General features: G+C 50.9%; 1 protein-coding gene across 1 annotated transcript in view; it reads left to right on the plus strand.

Moving 5' to 3' along the window:
• The first annotated feature begins 12,729 nt into the window (after positions 1–12,729).
• Positions 12,730–24,310, plus strand: part of syt3 (synaptotagmin III) — a 28,785-nt gene continuing 17,204 nt past the window's right edge. The window contains exons 1-3 of the mRNA XM_086175436.1: positions 12,730–12,989; positions 21,570–21,801; positions 23,116–23,435. Of these exons, the coding sequence (XP_086031562.1) occupies positions 23,288–23,435 (148 nt within the window). The 5' untranslated portion in view covers positions 12,730–12,989; positions 21,570–21,801; positions 23,116–23,287. The remainder of the gene's footprint in view (positions 12,990–21,569; positions 21,802–23,115; positions 23,436–24,310) is intronic.

The raw sequence follows: 24,310 nt of genomic DNA on the forward strand, positions 1-24,310 counted from the left end.
ACCCTTTAAAGAAAAAAAGTTTATTACCACAAAGTCTGAGCGATGGCGCTCACCTTCAAAGATGCTTCTTCGCCGGCGGGGGGGGGCTGGGGTGCAGGGGTTGGCTTGACCTCCATCCAAACTTCTGACAAACAGCTCCTGGTGGGTGGGGATGGGGCGGAACGGGAGGCCGTCGGACCCGGAGGTGTTTGTCCTCTGTGGTCACGTGATGTGGAGGAAGCAGAGTACCTGCGGTTGCAGTGATCAGCGCGGTACTGGAAGGCCTGCAAAGTACCAGGATGTGGCGGTTGCAGTGATAAGGGTCATCAAAAGTATGTTTGTTACCCTTGTTGTCTGGCATTTCATCATTGCAATACAAAACAAGGCTACCCATGTGCATATGTGTGTGTTTATGTGTGTGTGTGTGTGTGCCCCATGGCGGTTGTCTTGTTCAGGCTTCTAAAGAACATCTTCAAATCTGCGACGGTGCGATGAGTCATGAGCGTTTCCGGTCTGCTGAGATCAGAAGGTCAGAGCCGAGACCCGTCTGCTGCTCCGGATCCTTAAAATCACGCCCATTTTCTGATCGATCAGATGCCGAGAACCTCCCGCCTTATCGATCAATACCGTGGAACCGCCCCCTCTCTCTGAAAGTGTTTCAGAGCCTTTTCTGCTTTTATCTGATATTTGATAAGTAGATGTGAGGGAAACATGCAACAAACCCTGGTTTGTCTGAGAATTCAAACCCGGGCCGCTCGGGTTAGGCTGATTATTGATCGGTGATTAGTTATCGTGGAATCGACCGTTGAAAAGTCCCCGTTTATCGATCGAGGTCTGCACATTTTTGAAACACAGGGCGTAAATTACACGGCAGGTCGTTGCAGGTCTCTGTGATTGACAGTTCAGGCCCCGCCTTAGTGAGATAACGAATTTGTGTTTTTTGTGAAAGAGGTGTGCGTAGCTCAGGAATGTTTATTACTTTCAAATTCACTCGTTTAAAAGCAAGGTCGCGTGACAGGTGACCTCCGACGCCACCGGAAGCGCCCCCCCCTCCAAAAAAAAGAGGAGGTGTGACCAGAAGCCCCCCAGTAGGGGGAGCCAGAGGACCAGCAGCTGAACTCCTCCGCCCCGGCGTGTGGGCACGATGGGAAAGGAAGGGTTGATTCCCTCATCTGCGAGGTGGTGACGGCAGAACTTTCGGTTGCCATGGAGAACCCTTGCAAAAAAAAAAACATCGGTCGTAATTAATAGGAGTCAGATGTCGTTACATTTCAAGAAGTTAATGAGGAAGTCAGAGGCAACATGTTCTGTTGACAAACAGCAAGCAGGGACATCATGAGGGGACTGATGAGCAGGTGATCCTCACCCCAACATTCACTCACACACACACAGATAGAAGGTGAGTGTGTGTGTGTGTGTGTGAGACGGTGTGTAAATTTGTGCGCACGCTCGGCTTGGCACATTAGTACATGTGTGAGTCTGTGCGTTTGAGCCCGGGGGTGGAGGGTGAGGTGGATTTGGGGGATGACTCACCTCCTTGTCACTTAGACAAACAACATATGAACATTTTCTCTGTCTGTCACACACACACACACACATACACAAACACCCCGCTTCCCCCCTAGCTTCTCACTCAAGATGCACCATGCCAGCTCTCTTTTTTTTTTTTTTTTTTTTGTCTCTCTCCCCACCTGCTCTTCTGACAGGAGTCGTGTCTTCCTCCTCTTCCTCCCCCGGGGGAGGCTCCTGTCACAGCTGAGAGCCAGGAGTGGGCCGGGGAAACAGGGCAAACAGCATCCACCTGTACACGAGCCCGGAGCGCAAACCCGTCTCCGATTTGTTTCGGAGTGTCAGCAGGCTTCCTCTTAACCCCCTCCCCGCACCTTTAAACACCCCCTGCGACCCCAACAACCTTAAAAACCGACGAGCATCCCGGCGCCGTCAAAGGTCATCCGGTGATCTGTCAAAGGATGGAAAAAAAAAAAAAAAGAGTCAAAGGATCCCCGACGACCACGACTTCTCCGCCGCAGATTCCACCCGGCATCACCGGGGGTTGAGCGAGCCTGGGGGTAATAACCGTCAATTTTGAAATCAGTCACGCGCACAGTTCCGTCTGTGCATCTGTTGGCGATTTAACCGAAAACAGCACCTTATCCGATGTAGTCTTATATTTTAATGGTTGAAGACACAATGAAATACCGCGGCGGGAAATATCTGATTATCAGATGTTATTGTTGTGGGATGAGCTTGCTGTTGTGAATCGGTTAGCTGGAATTTCTGACATTTTGCATTAATATAAGCCATATTTGTTGGAGATGGTGGAACTTGATGGAAAGCAGAAGTGAATTAGAGGGAGTGCAGCTGCTGGTAATAACCTCCACCTTGCACCTGCGGCCGCCGGGGGAGGTCAGCCATGTTGACTCTGTTGCGGCGGGGGGGGGGGTCGGGGTTGCGGTGTCGCGGCGTGGTGGTGGATGGATTCCACCTGCGGCTGTTCTCCGTAGAACCTCGACACGAAAAACATCGTTAGCCGTGTCCCGGAGAGCTACAAGGTCACGTCTGACCGGATTAGCACATGTAGCCCTAACTATGGAGAGCGAGGGATTTATTTTTTCCATCAAAATAGTAAGGAGTCGAGGAGGCAGGAATAATAAAACAACACGAAGCCAGTGATTGACAGCTGGGATTGGCTCCGCCCCCGCAAGCCTGGGAGCAGCTTAACATGTGGAGTGAAAGTAGGAACATATATGAGGTTAGACGTGTCGACATCCTGGCGTCTGACCGTCGTGTCTGTCAGGAAGCTTCAGCATTGGATGACGTGGGTCATCCTGAGCTGTGTGTGTGTGTGTGTGTGTGTGTGTGTGTGTGTGGGTAGGGAAGACGGCACTTCAGCACCCCAGCGTATACAAGCACGCTTTTCATTTCAAATTACCCAAAATAATGAGCAATTAGGGAAAGGGTTATTCTCACATTTCAATTAGCCTAATTAAAGAGAGGGCAGCTGGCTACTCAGAGGAAGGGCTAGCTTTATCATATATATGTGTGTGTGTGTGTGTGTGTGTGTGTGTGTGTGTGTGTGTGTGCATGTGCAGTGGGGAGCCTCGGTGGGCAGGATGGTGAATAAACCCTGCAGTTCCAGCGCTAAGGAGACCTGTCACGGCCGATCATGTGATCTCAATTGATGATGTCGTTGACGAGTGGAGAGCTATAGGACGCGACACCCGTCCGACCTTTGGATGCTCGATCTAAATCATGACAGTTAACTGATTTTCCTTTTTCCTTTCAGCGCGTGTTGGGTGGAAATTGGGTGTATGTGCGCTGTCACGAGGATGCCGGCAGCAAAAGGGTCACACATACGTTCGGCACGCGTTCTAACAACCAGAACCAGATGGTCGCGTAGAGGCAACATAGCGCCTCCTGCTGGAGAGCCCGTAAACATGCACACACACACACACACACAGGCTTTCTGCAAGCCAATGGATCCAGGAATGTCTCTAGCAGGTATTTACTCTCAGGTCATCATCGCCCCCCCGAACACTCCCTCGCTCCCCCTTTCCATTTCCACCAGTCTCAGTCTGATGGTCAGATTTAATTGTCTGCTTTTTGATTGTGACTTGTTAGCTTGATAAACCAAACGCGAAACAGAAAAAGACCTATCGGTTCTCGCGCTCTGGTTCTTCTTCTCCGGTTCTCACTCTTGGGCTCCCACACTTCAGGTTCTGGTTCTTCTTGTCCAGCTGTGGATCTCCAATTCCAGCTCTCCATTTCTCCCTCTCTCTGGTTATCGCTCCTGTTTTTTGGTTCCTACTCCATTTTTCCCCTTTCTCTGGATCTTGCCCGCTGGTTCCTGTTCTCCGGTTCTTGTTTTCTGGTTCTCACCCTCTGGTTCTTGCTCGATGGTTCTCAATCTCTGGTTCCCGCTGTCCAGTTCTTGTTCTTAGGCTCTCCCTCTGTGATTCCTGACGTCTGTTTTTTGATCTCCCTCCTAGTCATCCCTTCATTTACCATCTCTTGTCCTGGTTCCTTGGCCCACCGTGACCCAGAACCAGCCGGATGGAATGCATAGACAGAACCGCGCGGAAGGTTCTGGTTCCTCGGGCCGCCGTGACCCGGCAGGTCAACGCAGAGGTGAAACCACGTGGAAAGTTGGAGGGTGCGGCCTTGTGGATTCACACGACAGAATCCATTCAGCGTCTCTGCAGCCGCGCAGCTTCGGCATGCGCAGGCCAGCGTGGATCTCATCGATCCACGCACAGAAATCCTCAGGATGCGTGCAAAAACGCCCCCGTGCACGGCGAGGCCGTCCTCCTCACCCCCGCGCTGGCAGCTCCTCCATATTTGGGCACCGCTCCTCCCCCGAGGCGGGGGAGGCTGGGGGGGGGGGGGGGGGGGGCTCCTCAGCTCACCTCCCCTGTTTAATCTATCTCCGAAAAACCTCGCGGGTTTAATTCCTCTCTCAAGGCAAAGTGCTTGGCTGGCACGGCGGCCGGGGGCCCTGCACGTGGAGCGCATCCAGCTCTAAAGTGGTCGCCTCAACAGCCGCGGCGTTTCAGTCGGAGTGACATGAAATATAGAGCCCGGCGTTTCACTGCAGAGCATCCAGGGGAAAAAAAAAAAAAAAAAAAAAAAAGAAAGAAGGCACAGGACTCGCGCCGCTCTCCCAGGATCGGGCTCTACGGTGGGGAAATGTGCCTACGTGCACGCTCTCACACCTCCGATAAGATGATGGACGGGAGGGGAGATGCCGGCGTCCCTGGGTCAGAAAACACGCGCAGATAAATATCAGATAGAGGAAGATAAATAAATGAAAATTTAACAAAAAAAAAAAAAAAGCGAGCTGCTGAAAATAGCACCAGAGTCTCCTTCATCGTCTGGATGGTGAGTCAGACGCTTCCCTCCGCCGACACACTGATGTTTGCAGGCCTCGGAATTCTCCAGACGGCAGATATAAATCGTCTACGGGTGCAGGCATCGCCCCCCCCCCCTCATCTGCAGCGGGGGAGAGGGAGGGGGGCCTGAGCGACCACTCAAAGAAATGAGGTAACACCTTTTATAAAGTTTAATACAGTTTTCCAGATGATTTACAGGTGACCGCGGCCCAGGAACGTCAGCGGGAGCGTAAGCGACGGACACATAAATATCCCCGCGGTATTATTTTTTAAAATTTCTGACTTTTTAAATTTATCTGTTTTCTTTTCGCCGTCTCGCACCATCGAGGGGGCGGCGGCCTGGACCGGCTCTCAGCGTCGTCACTGTAATGTTTTTCTGAATTCGTTGGATATGTTAGGATTTGAGTGTTTGTGTGTGTAGTGTGGAAATAACCATCCCATTAAGCAAATGATGTGAAAGTGTTGATAACGAGGAGAGCTCGATGCTTAGCCCTGCAGCAGGGCACGATTCTTCTCTTGCAGGACGCTGGAAAACAACCCGCGACCTCCCCCGGGTCGGAACCTGGGGCTCTTGGACCAGAGTGGAGATGATGTGGAGATGATGGATTTGGATGATGGAAGCACGTGATGCAGGGCGCCCGTTTTTCCCTTTGTTATGTGCAAGAGCAAGAACCGTCATTCCACGGTGACGCCAACCTCTCCTGGTGGTTCCTGAAGAATTCACAAACACGCGTCCCATCTGGTGTAAATATCATTCATTCATTCATTGTTCGATGAGCACTTGGCGGTGGCGAGGGGTCAGGAGCCAACCGCAGCTGATATTTTTGGATATAGAGTAATGTTTAGCCTGCACCGATCATCTGTCAGTCATCTAATTCATCCAACCATTCAGCTTTCTCATTCACATCTACAATTTAGAGTCTTCAATGAGCTGTTTTTGGACAGTGGGAGGAAGACGGAGAGCCTGGAATGAGCCGTGGTAGGAGAACACGGGAAGAACCCTGCACCCCTGCACTGACACAACGCGGGTGCTGGAGGTGTCGGGCATGGCCATCCAATCGGGCAGGTTCACGCCGCCGTCGGTGTCGGCCTGGAAGAAGGGGTGGGAGACTCACAAAGGGACCTGGATGCATGACGCTCCAGGTTAGCGGCTTTAAAATGCAACAGTGAAGTTTGTCCTATCAAACAGAAGGGCTTCCCGTTTTGCCTCTAAAAGAAATACAACTCCTCCCATAAGAACGCCCTGTTTTCCTCCTATTTGCTCTTTCCTTTCCTTTACGTTTCACTGCCACTGCAAGCCGCACAGAAGTCCTGGCCGGCGGCTAAGCTAATGCTGCGTTACGCATGTTTCGAGGGGTACAGCCCCCTCAAGTCAGATTTCTGATTGGAAAGCCAAAGCAATCTCCCCAAGGATCGATCAAACTTGTTTCAAATGTATAGATAACACTATGGCGTTAACACTGTCAGGCTATTTTAGCATTAGCATTGCTTCTGGTAACTTCAACTATGAGGTCAGTGGGGATGTTTTCGTGTCTGCGTCTCCCCTGCGAGGGTTGAAGTTGTTTACTTCTCTGCGGCGAAAGTCCCTGAAAAACCAAAGACCGTTGAGACCGTTCATTTTAAAGAGTGAACGGGAGTCGCGGCCGAAAAAAAAAAGGAAAGAGAAATAGAAATAAAAAGATGATAGAGAAAGACAGCGCAAGGAGAAAAGAAAGAAGGCGAATGAAGTGGGCGATCGGTCCTCTGAGGGAGTTGTCATGGTAACGGGTGATCCTGACGAGGTTGAGGTTGATCAGAGGACTTTGAGGAAAGAAAGTGCAAACGTCGGCAGGAGGAGTCTGATCAGATCGGACCAGAACCAGAACTCCTGGAGCTCCAGCTGACTTTTTGGATTGGACAGGTGGACTTGCACCGGCTCAGACCGAGGAACCGTGGCTCTCCAGAGAGCTTTTTAACTATACAAGCTAAACTCGTGTGATTTTTTTTCAGATGAAATAACTTTTTTTTTTCTTGCCTTGGAATGAGAAAAAAGAAGCGCCTGAAAATGATGATCAAACATTACATGCTTTTTCCATCACAAAAGTGAAGAGGTCAAACTGAGCGACAGACGGAAGCGTTCATAAAGTCGCTGAGGAATTATAAGTAGATATCTCATTATTTCATCGCTATCTCCGTTTTAAAACAGAAAGTGTGTTTTAGTGCAGCCCTAAAACGCCTTACTTGATGCATTGACTTGTGTTCACAAACGTTTTTCTGGAGACTCTGCGAGACGGTTCACCTCTCTCGGCCTGCTGGGTGCGCTGCAAAGCAGCAACCTGGTCCAGGCTCAGATTGGCACCTAGAGTACCCCCTATGGGTGCACCGCCTATGGCCCGGTCCAGGAAAGATCACCACAGATGGGCGTCGGCGCCCCCAGCAGGCACAGATACACAAGAAGGACATGGTTCTCAGTGCTTGCTAACTGTGTGGCTAAGATAACAGAGCTAACACAGCAAACCATGTGGCAGGAAGCAGAGGCAGGTGAGCAGAGGCTTCATGGATCAGATCTTGTTCCCCAACAAGACAGCACCTCCTGTGCCTTTCACAGTAAAACTGTCTTTTTATTTTGGAAAAAAAACTAAACACGCTAGTCAATGCAGTGCATTTTAATAGACATGCTCTTCAGAGTGAAGCTGAAAAGGATAAATGATTTTCTTCTTCTCTGCAGGTACTCTCCAGGTTCTTCTCCCCACAATCCAAAAACAGCCAACAGGTTCACTGAAGACCCCAAACTGCCGGTAGGTGTGAATACAGAACTTAATGTTTGGATGTCTGTGTATGATCGATAGGCAAAACCTTGACACAGACAACAACCAAATACAAAATCTTAAATATGGCATCGTCAAAAGACATCAGGAACATTTCTGTTGTCGTCTGCTCAGGAAATTTAAATGTTGTAGGACTTTTCGATGTCATAAAATGCCATGAATTGCAACGCTCGCACTGATAAGGACAAAGGCCGTTGGTTTTCTCCATATTTAATATTTGGGTCGTATCAGATGGTTCTGCCGTATCGGAGAACGTGAAAGTGGAACCGCAGAAACAGGTGTGTAACCGGACCAGAAATACCATCTAACAAATTGGCCGCTGAGTTGAGTTTGCGTCCCCATCGGCCATCCGTGTGGACGAGAAGGCTGGATCCGCTGCGGTTGCCATGGCAATTAATCTTCCGATGCTGAATGCAATCCGGCCCGTACAACCTTTTTAATCATCTGGTCAAATACCTGAGAATGTCACCCGCTTCTGGGATGGCGGTGATGAAAACAGAGAAGTTAAACTAGGTGTTTCTTTCGTTCCGCCCGGGTTGTGTTCGGCGGAGGAGGGAGAACTTTGAAAGTCTGCACCCTTTGGGCGAGACAAGAAAGAACAGACGGACACAAAGACGCCCCCCGTCTGTTCTCACCGGGAGGGACCGCAGGCATGTGATCACGCAGGGAAACAAACTGGATCCTCCCCGCAGTTGGCTGACGTTAAGACGGGGCACGCTGAGAGGGGTTCTCCTCCACAGTGATGCCAAGTGTTAGACAGGGGGGCGGCCTATGGTGGGGTCAGAGGTCATAGTGTGTTTTTATAATGCGTAACTATTTGGCAGTAATGAAAGAAACATCCAAGAGGGTTAAATATATGAAAATATAAGCGAGAGTCTTCATCTCGCCTCAAGGAAAGAAGCTTCCTGGCACCATTCCGGTGGTGAACCGGGTTTTTCTGCGTGTTCTCTGCGTGTTCGCTGCGTGTTCTCCCGCCTGGGTTTTGTCCAGGTTCTCCATCTTTCTCACGCGATCCACAAAGTCGGTAGCCTCACCGATGGGTCAATGGTTGGTCATCTCTAGATGATTGACAGGTGACCCCTCCAGGTTAAGCTCCGCCCCCAACCTCAGGGACAGCTGGGATTGAAAGGTACATTATTCGAAAAAAAATTGGCAACGTTAAATTCTCCCAAGTCGCGGAACCTCCTGACCTTTCGGTTTGTGATTTCCGACTCCGTCTGCTGTCATTAGTATTCTTCCACATGCGCGATGACTTCCTGGAGCTGCATGGAGTACTACATATGTGGCATTATGAGAGAATGATAAAATATGAATACTTATAAATGATGGTTCTCACCAGAGAAGTCTCTCCTGAGCCCTAAGGGTATGTTTACCAGGCGGATCGTGTTAAAACCCGGACCCGCTTCCTCTGACGTCTGGCCCCCCGCAGGCTCTTCCTCGCTCGTATTCATTCCCTCGTCTTTCTTCGCCATGTCAACGGACATTGAGACGCTTCAGCGGCTTCATCATGTGCGAGGCTGATAGCGGGCGCCTCGGCGTCGTGTCGGCGCCTGCAGGAATGGATAATTCGCCGCGCGGAAGGAAGATACTGTCATGTCGGCGTCCCCCACCCCCAACCCCCCGCGTTCTCTGTGTTCATGTTTTAAAAGGACACAGTTTCTCTGGTTGGACTGACGCCCCCCCCGCTGCAGGCTGGACTCTATGAGCCCCACCAGATCTCGCCGTCTTTAACCCTCCTGTCCCCCCCCCCCCATGCTGGCCCCCACCCCACGCCCGCCGCTCCCTGTGCGTCTCAGCCTCCCGCCCTGCTCTGCTGTGACAGTGAACAGAAGTCACTGTTGACTCCCATTTATCAGTCAATCATCGGCACCGCAGGGGTCCAAACATGCCCCGCCCCCCCAGGCCCAGGATAACATCAAATCATCAGCGAAACTTTTTAGTGGGTTGGTGATCATTGAGAATACGACCTCCCGTTGCGTTGGGTCCTGTTAAACTCCTGGAGGCAACCGGCGACAAAATGGGATACCATCTAGGAGGTGACGGGTGGCAGTCTGTTATTTGTAAAATCTATCAATTTAATTTACATCTTAGCAAAACAATGGGAAATCTAAAAAAAAGTGAAACTGTCTAAATGCTGGAGAGGTGTGAAGAGCCAGGCAGGGAGCTTTTAATTCATAAATGACAGTTTGAGGTTTTTTTTTTTTTTTTCGCCTTTGCTGTCAGTTGATCCATTCCTCGGGGAGAAAGCCCCGGGCCCGCCCGTGCACAGGTGCCCCACGCCGCGCGCTCGGCCGGCGCCATGATTTATTCATCGGCCTGCTGCCTTTAAAATGCGAGGGCTGCCGCTTCCATCCCTACAGCCGAGCTGACGTGGGCCGGATTTACTTTTAGGCTCCGAAAGATTGGACACCGCCGCTGTGTCGGCCAGCCGCCGGTGACCAAGGGTGGGGAAACGTCTGGCGAGGAGCATGTGTGTGTGTGTGTGTGTGTGTGTGGCGGGGGGCTGTCGGTGGCGTCGACCTTGAGAAACCCTAGCTGTACATCATGGCGGCAAAGGCGGCGCAGGCACGTGGCGTGGGTCCGTTTTAATTCCTCCTCCGCGAGGCCACATGAAGCTAACATCTTGAGGGGCAGAGGGACGGCTTGTCTTACATAACCGCCGCCGCCCGCCGTCTCAGCCGCAAGCAGAGAACCCAAAGCAGGGTTCCGCACATGTTCCCGACTCATTAACCGCGCAGATTACACCCCCCTCCACCCTTCATCAGACCGGCTCCTAATTATAGATTTGATGAGATTCCCGTTGATGGATGTGATCTCTAACTGCGCCGGGCGCCGCTGGATACGGCGTCGACATCGCACATCGGTTTGATCAGAATAGGACTTATAACACATGTCAGCCATGTTTGTAGAATCTCTTATTAAAAATGCTGGCTGGGGGGGGCGCGGGCTGCAAGGTGAGCCGTCTTTCTAGGAGACGGCGGTCTTAGCAGAGGATCCCGTATGTGCGTCGAAAACTGACCCGTCTACTTCAAATTTGTGTTTCACCAGTCGTTGATCTGCGTCGGTTTTTCTTATTGTTTGATTTCAGAACCCCCAGCTCTTGGTTCAGTACTTTGGTCCAACGTGCACCATCACAGTGGGCTCCGAGAAGGAGAACGTGCTGGATTGTGGTCCTGGAGAAACCCGAGGTAAAAATCCTTAACCCCTGATAAGCAAATATTAATATTAACTGATTTCATATGAATAACGTTTAGACCGGTTGTGAATGTTACATTTTGTTTACCTACGATCCTGCTCACGGTGTCAGGGGCGGAGCTTAACACGGTCAGGTCAGCTGTCAATCACAGAGACACTGAACTGTTCAAGCTCCCATTTACAACTATGGACAATTTAGAAAAAAAATTAGATAAAAGTTTTTTAATCGTGGAGGAAATTCTAGGGCCAGATGGCTCCAAAATTGAAAAGTGAAGAGTAATATTGTACATGACAGTGAAAATTCTGCACTTTGTATGAAAACATTACCACACTACATGATGATGAGAGTTTTTTATTGCACCTGATATCGAATTTCTCATAACGCATGGAGCTGAGATTATTATTGCACATGATGATGAAAAAACTAAATCAGCCCATGATGTTTAAAGTAATATTGCACATGTTTAAAGAGGGAAAAAGTAATATTGTACATTGCCCATGATACATGAGTCTTATTAGAGCCTTCATTGAGCTTGCTGATTGTTTTTGGATGGTGGGGGGAAGATGGAGAACCTTGAGAGAACACGATGAGAGAACCCAGCGGACCGCTGGAACGGAATCGCATGTGGTAATCCTATGTGGTGTGACATCACACCGCATCGCCGGCGCCGTCCATTTTGATCGACCAATCAGAATCTGGTTCACCGCAGTGTTGGACCATCTGCCATCTGACGCCCGATTGAGCGATGGCTCGGTCCGCCGCCGCACAGGTGAAGCCTCCCGTCATGGGAGGGGGGGACGGCGTGAGGGGTCCAAACCCGTGTGGCGTGTGTTTGTGCGACTCCCCACCCACCCACACACACACACACACACACACACACACTCCCACCTCCCGTCTCATTAACTTCACGACAAGCTTGGTTCTGCGCTAGCATTCGTGACCAAGCGGGGTTGTTTTCCTCAGCGGGGGCACAGGGGGGGGGGGGGGGGGGGGTGGGCTCTTTCTCTGCAAATGAAACGCTAATTGAATTACTTTCCTGAAAGTGCAGCGCCCTCCGCCTCCGTCGCCCACGGGAGCCGGGCGAGGAACGCAGAGGGTGCCCTGAGGGATGCCATTTTTGAAACAAGCACTCTGACACGCCGGCTGAATCGCGCGGGGGATCCTCATTAGCCTATCGGTGGTAATGTTACCATAAAAAGGGAGAAACATATTTATGCGCCCCCCCCTCTCCTCGCCCCCCCCCCACCCTACCCTCCCGCTGCAGGGCTGATGGAACATCGTAATCAAATCATCAGTCCAATAAGACCGAGTCTCATTCTAACTAGATCACTGCCCCGCCGCTCCTCTGCTGCTCCCGGCGTGGTTTTCGGTAACACACACTCACCTGTTTACACACAGGCCGAAGAGTCTCTTGGATCAAGACGAAAACCAAAAAAAAAAACCTCCTCTGACGAGTGCTATCAAAAAACAAAACAGAAAAAAAGATAAAATAAAATAAAAAAAATCCAGCCCCACCTAGATCTCTAGCATCACCCCACCTTGGAGGGGTGTGGGGGGTCTGCAGGAGTGTTATTATCCAATCATGGCACTAACAAGACCAAATAAGATCCTTCTAACACATGATGTACCCCCTGGGCTGAGAGAGACCATTACCCAGAACACCCCAACACACACACACACACACACACACACACTCATCCATCCTCTGCCTCTCTCACCTCACATACATCAGTGTGTCTTTAGCTGTGGAGGCAGTGAGAGGAGAGACGCCGTATTAGTATTCAGAGCACAGAAAGAGAGAGAGAGAGAGAGAGGGAGAGGAGGGGGAGCAGAGAGAAGAGAGGAGGAAAATATACAAGGAGGGGAGAAAAATAAAAGGAGAAGACGGAGGAGGACGAGGGAGAGAGGTATCGGACCGCCCGTCTCTCCGCGTCGGTTGGGTTCAGTGCGTGTTCGGGGAGGCGGCCGGCGGAGCGGCATGGCCCTTCAGCAGCGCCGCATCTGACCGCCGCCGCCGCCGCCGCCGCCGCCGCCGCCTGGATCGAAGGGAACCGGGACCGGACGGAGGAGGAGGCGGAGGAGGAGAGGGGGGTTCGGCGGCGTCCCTGCGGCTCCGAGGTAGGAAGCGGGCTTCCCTTTGTTGTTCGGTGGCGGTGAACGTCGGTCCGTGGTCCCCCCCTCTCCCCTCCCTGCCCCCCCGACCATCCCCGCCGGATGCCCCGCATCCTCCGGCGGCTCGCCCCAACGTGCCCCGCATCCTCCGGCGTGTGTCTGTTTGCCATCAATATTTGATGTGTGTGTGATCTGTGCGGCGGTTCCGGCCGTCTGTAGGCGGGTACCGGGAGTGGAGCCGCCTCGGATTACAGAGAACCGGCAAGGGGGGGGGGGGGGTCCTGGATGTGACAAACCCGTAATCTGCGGCTAATCTAATCCCGGTTTCAACTTGCCATCGACCGGACACTGTTGGAATTAAAAATACACGCAAGGCAGGTTGACTTGCGTAAGACATGCGTAACCCCCCCCCCCCCTTCCCTCATCCACACCCCTCCAGTCTCACCCCACCCCGCTCCCCCTTCATCCATCAAAAAGGCACAGATGCTCTGCCAACCCCCCCCAACACACACACACACACACACACACTCACACACACTCACAGCATCAACCATATTTATGCAAATGGAACTAACACACTGATTCAACGACTCTGACAGCGGTGGTTTGGTGGTGGTGGTTAGAAGTAAAGGGCTGTGTGTGTGTGTGTGTGTGTATGTGTGTGTGTGTTGGTACTACAGGTCTGTAAATAGGTCCCACTCTGCAGCGCTGATCCCCCCCCCCCACCCCTCTCGATATCCCAGGGTTCCTGGCCGGCCTTCTGCTTCCTGTTCCACGTTATGGATTATTCAGAGCCGCGAACGGCCGCTGCCACCTTCGCTACCGGTGAAAGCGAGACGGAAATAGCCGTAGAGAGGAGAGCGGTCGGCGTCCGGGCACGTCCACGAGCGTTCCGGTGTGTTTATACAGAGATATACGGTCCATCTGCCCGCTGTTTCCTCACCAGAGGTTATTTATTCGCTGAGAGGATGTCCGAGGGCTGTTATGGGACAGGCCGAATTGAAACAACCTGCAGGCCGAGCTCTGCAAAAGCTATTACCTCCAGTCAATAGTCATTAATACCCCTGTGTTCAATCTTTGCCTCGTACCCCGTCACCCCCCGACCCCCCCGCATCGCCAGTCTCAACAGTAGCGCTAACCCAAAAAGGTGGAGCGGGGCCTGTTTGTTTACCATCGGTCGGTCACGGGCTGATGAGCGCGACAGCTACGTCCCAGACGGGCGGCCCGGACGGCCTCGGAAGGAAGTGATGCATAACCGCAAAAAAGAAAAAAAACAGAAAGAAGGAAGAAGCGCCGGCGCCGGCCGGGAGACGAGGTTGCGACCTATATGAACGTGGGATGGTCCAGATGGTGGCGGAGGGTAGAAGATCCCCTCTACCGCGTAAAGATGACTTCCAGGTACGGAGGGGAAACAGAGATGTAGAAGGAGGCGGCGAAATAGGAGGAGCCGAGCGCAGGTTCAGTCAGTGAAACATCCAATTAGGTGTATCGAATGGATTAGTCTCTTTGTCTGCGAGCACTTTTACACATACAGCCACACGCGCGCACACACAGTCAGACTATTTTCTTAACTAACTGTTTATTCATTCATTTGCTGACAACGTTTTTAGAATGAACGGTTTCGCGAGGGGCGAGCCCCGACATCTCGTTTCAGTTTTGTGTTCATAGCATAATGGCAACAAATAACGTCGCGGGAAATCTCTGTTATATTCTCGCACAAAAAAGGTCTTAATTCCAAATTATTAAGCCGTTCATTTTTATCCCTGTAGAAAATGGTGCCACGTCGCGGCGATGAGAGTAATTTCTATTAGCAGGAGCTTAAAGATCGTCGACACATCTATTCAGCCGCAACGTCGCTAATAAACACCGGCATGGGTTCGTAGAGAGGAAAAATGCATAATAATAATGCTTATCACACTGCTATCCCTAAATGTACTTCTTTATGGTAAAAAGTCTGAATATTTAATCTGAACTGCACGACAGAGGATATTAATCAAATTAGCAGATGAAAAAAAAAAAAAGTAAATGTATACCGGCAGAGTCGTGGGGGGCAGGAACCTCGAGAGCCAAGATAGTTCGAGAAGTGCCGGGAAACTCCGGTGCAAGTCTGAATATGGAGCCGAGGGAGCGATTAGGAGTGACGGTGCCGCCGAAATACTGAAAATGAACCCGACAGCAAACACCAGAGCTGAACTTTGGAAAACAAACAAACGTAGCCGGCAAACAAGCCCCGAGGAACAGTCCACGTGTTCTTTTACGGGGATTTTACCGTTTTATCAGGACTGAGTGCCGCTAGTTTCTGTCCAGGTTTTCCTCCCGAAGCTCATATTTGACGGACGAGCTTCCGGAGCGACGCGTGTGTCGACTAAGCGTCGTCACCGATTGGACTGAGAGGAAAATCACACTGTCGTCGGGGAAAGTGTGGATTTTCTTGTGTTGTTTCTGCTCTCCAATTTGGCGTCTGAAGTTCTAGCGGTGCTCCAGCCAGTCCCAGGTGACATCGGAAGCAAGAGGCAGGGAGCGTAACCCTGGACGGGCCACAAATAGAGACACCCAACCCGTCACCCCTCCGGACAAATTTCTGGAGAAAACCTGTAGAGAGAACCTGGCGAGAATCTAGGCGGTCCGAAATGGATGTAGATTTCTTAAAGGTCAATAAATAACAAGTAGCAACTTCATTCTGTCAAGGTTCAAATAATAATGCAATGTGTAAGAAAACGCTTCGAACACAGAAATGAACAAATAAGAAAACTGACAAAACCTCAACTGGGACATTTACAGCCTTTTAAGTCAGTGTTTATCCATAATCCTGACTGATGTTCAGAAATAAAATTGCAGCCAAAGTCCGGAAGGTATGAAGAACAAAATAACTTGAAATGTGATGGGGCAAAGCACCGACGGAAGTAAAACCACTTATCAAACAGGCGGATGGTTAATACGAGAGGTACCATCGCATCTGTCTGTGTGCGCGAGTGCGTGCGCATGTGTGTGTGTGTGTGTGTGTGCATTTAAACGAACAAGCTACTTAAAGATGTTCTGATGGCCCTTTGGACGAACGTTAACGCCATTCTCTCCTACGCTAACAGCCTCTACAGCGAGTTAAGGGTGAATATTAAATGGGTAAAATACAAAATGGTACACATAATCAGTCCTGCAAACAGAAGGCTGCTGGATATTGGAGTCCTAAATCAACACAAAAAGACGGGACATCGATGCTCAACCTGACCGAGGCAGCCGGTTGGACGAGCAGGGGTCACAAGGAGGGAAACTCAAAGGAAGCCAAACGGGAAGTGGATGAAATGTCGCCGATTACAAGCCGATCCTAGAAAGTCACCCGATAAACTAGATCAGCCGCCGACGGCTGGACTCCGAAGACCTTCAGTCATGTGACTCCACCTGCTCCTCCATGTGTTTCCACCTCCTTCCTCCCTGAGTGCCGGAAGACGTCCCGGAATCCCTTTGGTTTCTCACAGTTGATCCCCTTCTTCGGACTCTAATATCCGAAACCCCTCGCTGCCATTTGGAACCGAGGAAGGTGTCTGGACCCCCGGACAAGATTTATCGACAAGAACCAGAACCGTGACCTGGACCAGGACCGGACCGGGACCGGGAGGATGTCCACAGGCGAGTAATACGCTTGAGTGTCTCCGTCTGAAACTGGAAATCGGGCGATGACAAACTACTCGATGTCACAGGGGAACGACAAGAACAACAGGGAGAGACCAAAAGTGATGGGAGGAGCCGGGAGGAGCCGCAGATGACTCAGCAGGAAATACAAGCCGAAACAGAATATTAAAACGACGCTCAAATGTGAGGACTTCAGGGAAAGCCGTGCTGAGGGGGTTGTTATTATCTTCTGGGAATGCGTTGTTTTCCTCTTTCATGGGATGGGATGGAGCCAATCAGAGCCGGCGATGGGCAGGACGTGGATCCTCCGCACAGGGAGAGCCTGTCGATTGGATTTGTGCGTTTTTGAACGTCCAATCGGGTTTTTTAAAAATGAAACCCACCTGCCTGGGAGGGGAAACCAGTTCCCCCCCGCTATCCATTCACAACCTGAGAATCAAGCAGGCTCATATTTAACGCCTTCTCATCCCGGCGAGTGATCCGGTGTGGAATGATGACACGGGCCTGCAATAAATCACAGTTTTGCGACCGGCGGGTTTTATTTTATCATCTGGCGTTTCAAGCCGCACGTCTCTGTAACTCCCGGCCCGGCCGGGTCGCGTGATTCATCCTGTCCGGGACGGATCCGGCATACAGATTTCAGATTCCTGCACATAATCCCCAAGAAAAACCTGCCCCTTCAGTGCTTTTCATCAATTCCACCTCCACCTCCACCCTTTCGCGGGACCTCCGTTGGCTCTTTTTCTATTATTTCTTTATTATTATGATTTTTACTGTCATTTTCCACGACAGACAGAAAGCGGTTGGAATTCCTAGCCGAGAGATTCCGAGCCGGAAAGGCGACAGCAGCGTCTCGAGCTTGAGAGGCGCCGCAGGCTGTCTCCGGAGTTGTTATTCCAACGGAGCTCCTGCTCTAATCTGTCCTGGATTTGTTGTTTTCCTCGCCCAGCTGCGTTCACCTGAGGGCGGATCCCAATATGTCATCTCTGCACCAGTCAGAAAATGATCCCTTCATCACGAGGGGGATACAAACCCCGACGTCTCGGCTGCTTTATCGCCCCGCCGGCCGGACCGGGGACGTCTTGGCCGGGAGGAGGCGTTTATCTGCCCGTGCAAATAACGGCTGCTCGGCGTCCTGCTTCCAGGGTTTTATTTTTATGGCGTGAACTCTATTGTGGATGCTGCTATTCTTATAACATGCAAATAAGCAGGAACCACATTAGAGGATAACAAGAACCGGGATTGGATCCAGAGATCCAGAGATACGTCCCGATCCCAGAGGACTGATGTCACCTAAAGTCTGAGTTCAACAGGAAGTGATTCCCTGAGATTTTTAAAAAGGCTGTCGCTAAATGCTAATTTGACATGTTTTCCTCTAGATTTAGCATTTGATTCCACCAATCAACCGACTTCTCTCTGTATGTTCACTCTGCGTTCTCCGTCTTCCTCCCCACATTAGGGTCCACTCTAAATTGTCCCGAAATGTGAATGAGAGAGTGAATGTTTGGATGTCGGTGATTGACAGTTGGCCCGTATAAATTGGAAATAAATATTTTTTGCTTTGTTTTTGTTTTTCATGCTTCATTGTTTAATGTTCTGAGTAAGAAACTGTTAAGCTCTTTGCATTTGTTCCAGACTCTACATCGGTATGCACGACATATTCAGGGGAATATTTGCTATTTGCTTGTTTGTGTGTGTGTGAGTGTGTGTGTGTGTGTGTGTGTGTGTGTGTGTGTGTGTTTGTGTGTGTGCGCTCTTTGGTGCAACAAGGATTTTTTTTTTTCCCTCCCATTTGATTTTATTATCAGATTACTCATCATGTTCTTGAGCATTGACCTTTTCAGGTTCCACTCAGGAGGTTGTGTTTTTAATGCGGTTTCTGTCAGTTAGCAGGAAGACAGACATTTCATAAAAACTCACCCAGTTGTCCTCGCCAACCGTTTGGAACCAATCCCAGGCGACGCTGGGGCGAGAGGCGGGGCTTAATCGGGATGTATTGGCTGTCAATCACAGGACAGGATGTAGAGACATCCAATTCATTCATTCCCTCTCATTCACAGCAACGGCTAATTTACAGTTTCCAATAAAATTACTGACTGTATTTTGGATTGTGGGAGGATGATGGAGAACATGAGGAGAATCCTTGGGCAATGGAGGGGAAACACAGTAAACAGCTGATGTTACTGTAGTGAGCAGATTCTCTAATTTGGCCCCATATGAACGTCACTGTTGCACCAGTTTAGGCCCCCGGGTGTTTTGTTTCCTCTGCGTCCCCCAGGTGAATACTTGTTTTCAGTTTGCGTCACCATGGCAACTGCAAATGAACCCCCCCCTCCCCGCCCCCTTCCAGTCTGGGATCAGTGGACGAGATGTTCCCCGTGGTGTTTACCAAACACACACCTGACGCGTCTCGCCGCCGGGCATTGAGCTGATCCCATGTTCCGCGGGGTTCCGCGGGGTTCCGTCGTGTTCTGGACAACCGTCAGTCATTCGGATGCCACAGAACCCGTAACCGCTAGCAACGCGGCATTTGGTTGTTGACGGGTGGTTGGTTTGTTGGTTCCAAATGCCAAATGTAATACGGATCTATCTGTTTGTCCACAGATTGTGGAAGTAATTCTTAGTTTTGGTTTTTGGGGCCAGATAAGGAGAAAATCTAGAAAATCCCTGCTGACATCTATATTTTTAATAGTTGAATAATTTCTTGCTGTACTGATAACCCACTTACTACTAACAGCTAAGACAATTTATATTTCATTATATTTCTTATTCTTCCTCCTTTCCACTATTATCTATTACTGTTATGTTTTTACTTGAAACTCTGGCACAACAATTTCCTTCGGGATTAATAAAGTTGTTCTCATCTCATCTCATCTCATATTGCACCCTAACAATCCCTGTCCTTTGATTGGTCCATTGTAAAGATGGTTAATGGACTCGGATTAGGATTATCTCTGGTGAACTGTGCTAACATCTGGATGTGATGTATGGAGTTTTAAGTTAACGAACAAAAGAAATGAGGTTCTGTGATTGAATCTGAAAACGTTGTCTGGAACTCGGCGAGGCCTCCTGTGTCCGGCCCTGGTTTTCGTCCCAGCTGCGAGATTTAGACCGTGACCTTGCCCGCCGGCGTCTCCTCTGCGCGGTCGGCCGGTGACCTCGCCGGTCGGCGGGTCCGTATCGATCCCAGGCAGCGCGGCAGTCAATGGAGCATCTGTGGGAGGTGTTGTGTTTCCCTCCCTACGCTCGCAGCGCGTGACGGCGGCGCGGCGGCTCGTCCACGTGTCCCCCCCCCCCCGCCGCCGCCGCCGCCACGTTCCTCGAGGCTTGTTTGTCTGCGAAAGATTTGGGGGGAAAGGCGTCCGAAGCCCTGCTGACTGGCTGCTGCTGTGTCACTTTCAACCCACCGTCCTTTTTCTCTGATTATTCCCCTCTTTTCTTCTCTATCTGTCTAAGCTCCAAGGCAATGTCAGCATCCCTCCTGCCAACCCCCCCCCCTCCCTCACTCTTTTTGCACAATCACTCTTTCCTTCCGTCCGTCTGGCTCCCGCCCCCCCGCCCCTTACGCTGGTATTTGAGGACAACGTGTTTTGTGCCAGACAGCCATTCCTCAGATTGAGACATCCTGTTTTTTTTTTTTTTTTAAGTTGTCCAGACAGATTTACTACCTTAATGGGGGGGTTAGGGGCGGGGCCGAGGTCAGGCGGGGGGCCGGCGGGGCATCCTGCCATACCTTTTTTTTTCCAATTATTGATCACTCCCGCATCCTCCCGGAACCGAGACGGATGGAAAGATGGACCGGAGTCTTTCCTTGAGAACTGACACACCTCCCACGTGCGACTGCCAGCTTTTCAAAATAAAACAGACAAAAACCGCAAAAGAGAAAACACAAAGAGAACGCGGGGGTTCTCAGACATGTCTCTGCCTAATGTGATTGATTGATTGATGGCTGTGAGACAAGCGGACTCATAAGGCAGCCATTTTTTTTTTCAAGGGGGAGGGCTGTCACTCAGTGCACAAAGCCCCACGCTGACGTTTCACAGAGCGACATACATCAACAGATCAATAGTCCTTGGCGTGCCTTGACAGGCCCCCTTGGTGGAGAAATAGTGCCTGGTCTTCACAAGGACAAGGAGTGTGTGCCGACCCCGCCGCCATTGTCCTGCCGGTGATCTATCCTCCGGCGGCGCCGTTGCCACCAAGGGGAAGCGTTCAGAAGAGGATCTGTGTTACTCGCCACTGGTTTGTCTCCCGTGGGTCCGGGAGGCAGTCGGCGCGAGGAGCTGAGCGCTGACCTGCTTTTATTTAGACAGAATGGGATCAAAAATAAAGACTGCGTTCTATTAAAAAAAAAAAAAAAAAAAGAGGCACCCAGATTGAAAACGTCTGGTTCCACCTTTGACGGGATCTTGAACAGATGGCTTTTTAAAAAAAAAAAAAAAAAAAAAAAACGCTTCCTGTCACCGTGATTTCAAACCTGGACCCCCGCTGCATTTCTTTCACCCGCTTCTGTCATTTTGATTTTACCGTGAAACTCCGTCGCCGTGGAGATTCTGCGCCGCCGTGTTGTGGCTCCCCGCCCTCCGGGTCTCCCTCCGACCGTGTCCGAACCTACGATCCGCAAAAGCTGGCTCGCTCTCTCTTCCGAAGGGGCTGATGTCTCCTCTTCTTCCTCCCCTTCCGCTTTGGCTTTTGTGAAGTGGGTCTTAAATTTCACTTGGAGTGCCGTTAAAGTCTTAGAGAACCAGCTGCGTGAAGCCTCTTATCGACCGCCGGCGAAGATCCCCCCGCTGTCCAGGTCGTAGTTCTCCATGATAAATCTTATCTTGGCCACTGGACCTGGTTAATTTCTTCTCTCGCGAGACGTTTTCGAGAAATTAACCAGGCCCTGCCGCCGAGATAAGATTTATCAAGGGCCTCTTATTGACCGACTCTGCTTTTTTTTTTTTCCCTCCTAAGGACGAGCTAATCGGAGCAGAACCCGGTGCTGATGCGGCGGAGGAACCGCGGCCTGCAGAGGACCGAGCTTCGCCCCCGCCGGCTGGCCTTTCTTGGACGGAGCTGAAGGTCGCGCGTGCACTTGCAGGAGCCAACCCGCCCTCCGCTGCCAGGTGGCTCCAAAAGGAAACCCCCGCACCCGGTGTCCTCGCCTCGGCATGGCCCAGACCCCCGGGGGCCCGGCTCACTGAAGGCAAGGAGCTCCTTTTGTGTTTTTACTTTCCGAGCGGGAGAAACGCTTGAACCAAAAACAACATCTCCTTGCCTGATCTGATCTGTTTGCCGACACACTGGAAGAAGACGGAGAACATTTGAGACGCATCATGATCAGGTGCATGTCTTCTATCAGAAGAATATTTGAAATGTCTTAGAGGCACTTAGAGGATGCCGATTTTACAGTGCTGAGGTTACCAGTTGATGATTGGTCGATCAATAGTTAATGACTAGTTGATGGTTGGTTGCTGAGTTCTTGGTGATTAGCTGATTAGTGGTTGATGACAAGTTGATCATTGTTTGATTGCTTTTTTGATGATTAGCTGATGTCCTCTTGATGATTAGCTGATGACTTCTTGATGATTGGTTGATGAGAAGTTGATGGTTGGTTGATGACTTCTTGATGATTGGTTGATGACTAGTTGATGATTAGCTGATGACCACTTGATGATCGGTTGATGACAAGTTGATTATTGGTTGATCACTTCTTGATGATTTGTTGATGACTTCCTGATGATTGGTTGATGACTCGATGATAATTGGTGGATGACTTCTTGATGATTGGTTGATGATTTTTTGGGGTTTTGGTTGATGACTTTTTCGATGATTAGCTGATGACCAGCTGATGATTGGTTGACGACAAGCTGATGAAACCTTGGAGATCGGCTTCTTTTGAACACCTGAGTATATGCCAGCCAAGGCACTTCTGAAATGGACCTTCACTTTAATGACACATGATGAAGACACTTTGCTCAGCCGCTCTCAGAGAACTACAATAAAAAGGTTATTCAAACTGTTGCATCCCGCACTGTGTCCGAAATGCCGGGACCTCCGCGTTCCGCCCCATTGCTGCCGGCGGGGTCACAAATCCAAGGTCATCTCCTGCACTTCTATGAAATTGGGCCGAGCGTCCGGCCGTTTTGACGGTAAGAAGGGTCTCCGCCGGCTCGGCGCGACCTTCAAGAAATTAGTTCCGCTTAATCCGCCATGACCTTGGTGATGAAAACGTTTTGTAGCAAACCAGGACAAAGAGGTACGGCGGTGGCGGATGCGTGCGTGCCCTGGAAGGATCCCTGGCCGTTCCTGCGATGTGACCGGACCTTTTTTTCTTGATTTTACGACGCGGCTGGCAGGGTGGGAGTGGATAATGTGCACTAAAGGAATTCGTGGTATCAGACGAGCCAATGATCTATCAAGGACGACCCAACTCTTTATGGCTTACCACCTGCCAGAAAGTTGATTGGCGCGGATTTGACGTTCTTGTGCTCACATTTCATTGCGTTCCGTTTTGCAGGGAAAGCGAGAGCGGCGGCCGGTCGCTCTCCGGCCTCCTGCACCGTGCCTCCTCGCCCTCTCTCGGGCAAAAACGCTCCACTTACCCGGGCGCCGTCTGACACCCGGGGGCGGCGAGGAGAGCTGCGCTGTTATTGGCCGACTGCTGGCGCGAGTGCGATGCAGATTGGAGGATGTCGGGGGACTGGGATGAAGATCTGTGTAAAAAGGCGCTGGTGTTGGTGGAGGAGCTGTGCTTCAACTCCAGAGGCTACAGCCAGAGTGAACACTGCCAGGAGTTCAGCTACCTGCTGAGGGGACGCAACCGGCAGCCGGACCCAGGTAACCGCACACCTAGACATCCTCCACATTCTCCACAATGTCTCAAAAACTAAAGCGGATGCCGAGGTGGCGCAGTGGTTGGCGCTCACACCTAAGGGCGTGAAGGGGTTCTCCCTGCATGCCGCCATGTTCTCCTGGATCCTTATCTAGGTTGTGAGGGGAAAGAGAAAAAAGATGCTATAAACTGTGCTAGTGTTTTAAAAATGGGCCGAACAACGCTCTATGAAATATTCATCCTCCAGACTGAAATGGCCCTATTTCTTCTTCCTCCCCTCGGCTGGATTCAGATAGATGGGAATCTTCCCCGGACCAGAATGGGCGCATCACGCTGCAGGGCGGAGGCCGCTGGGTTTGGGTGTGTGGGTGTGTGTGTGTGTGTGTGTGTTTGTGGCAATGTAGGGGGGAGGAGGGGCTCCTTGCTGGAACACTCATCTGTGCTGCTGTGCAGATTAGTGTGGATCTCCATAGCTCAGGGTAGATTAGCCCAAATCACGCCCCTGGAGATTTGGACGTATCTGTGGGGAAATGTTACCTCTTGGTAAGAGACACCAGTGCCCTCACGTGTCTCCACCCCAAATGACAGGACCCCCACCCATCAGATGGGTTTGATGATGTGTGTCAGCAGCTGATTGACATGCAGGCCAAGTCTCTCTGCCCCCCCCCCGTTGCCTCGTCTCCCTTTTTTGCAGGATCAGGTGGAATGAGTGGCCCCTGGAGGGAAGAGGGGGTTATCATCTGACTGCAAAACCACACACAACCTCCTCTTCCTCCCACCTTTGCCCCCCCCCCCCCTCAGCACACACACACATCAATACATTATCCCTTTGCAGCCCCCCCCCATCCTCGCCCCCGGTCGGGTGGACTTCATCAGCCAC

Source organism: Fistularia commersonii, chromosome 28 (assembly GCF_037954325.1).
Source record: "Fistularia commersonii isolate RoL2024-O1a breed Wild chromosome 28, RoL_Fcom_v1.0, whole genome shotgun sequence".
Taxonomy (NCBI): Eukaryota; Metazoa; Chordata; class Actinopteri; order Syngnathiformes; family Fistulariidae; genus Fistularia; species Fistularia commersonii.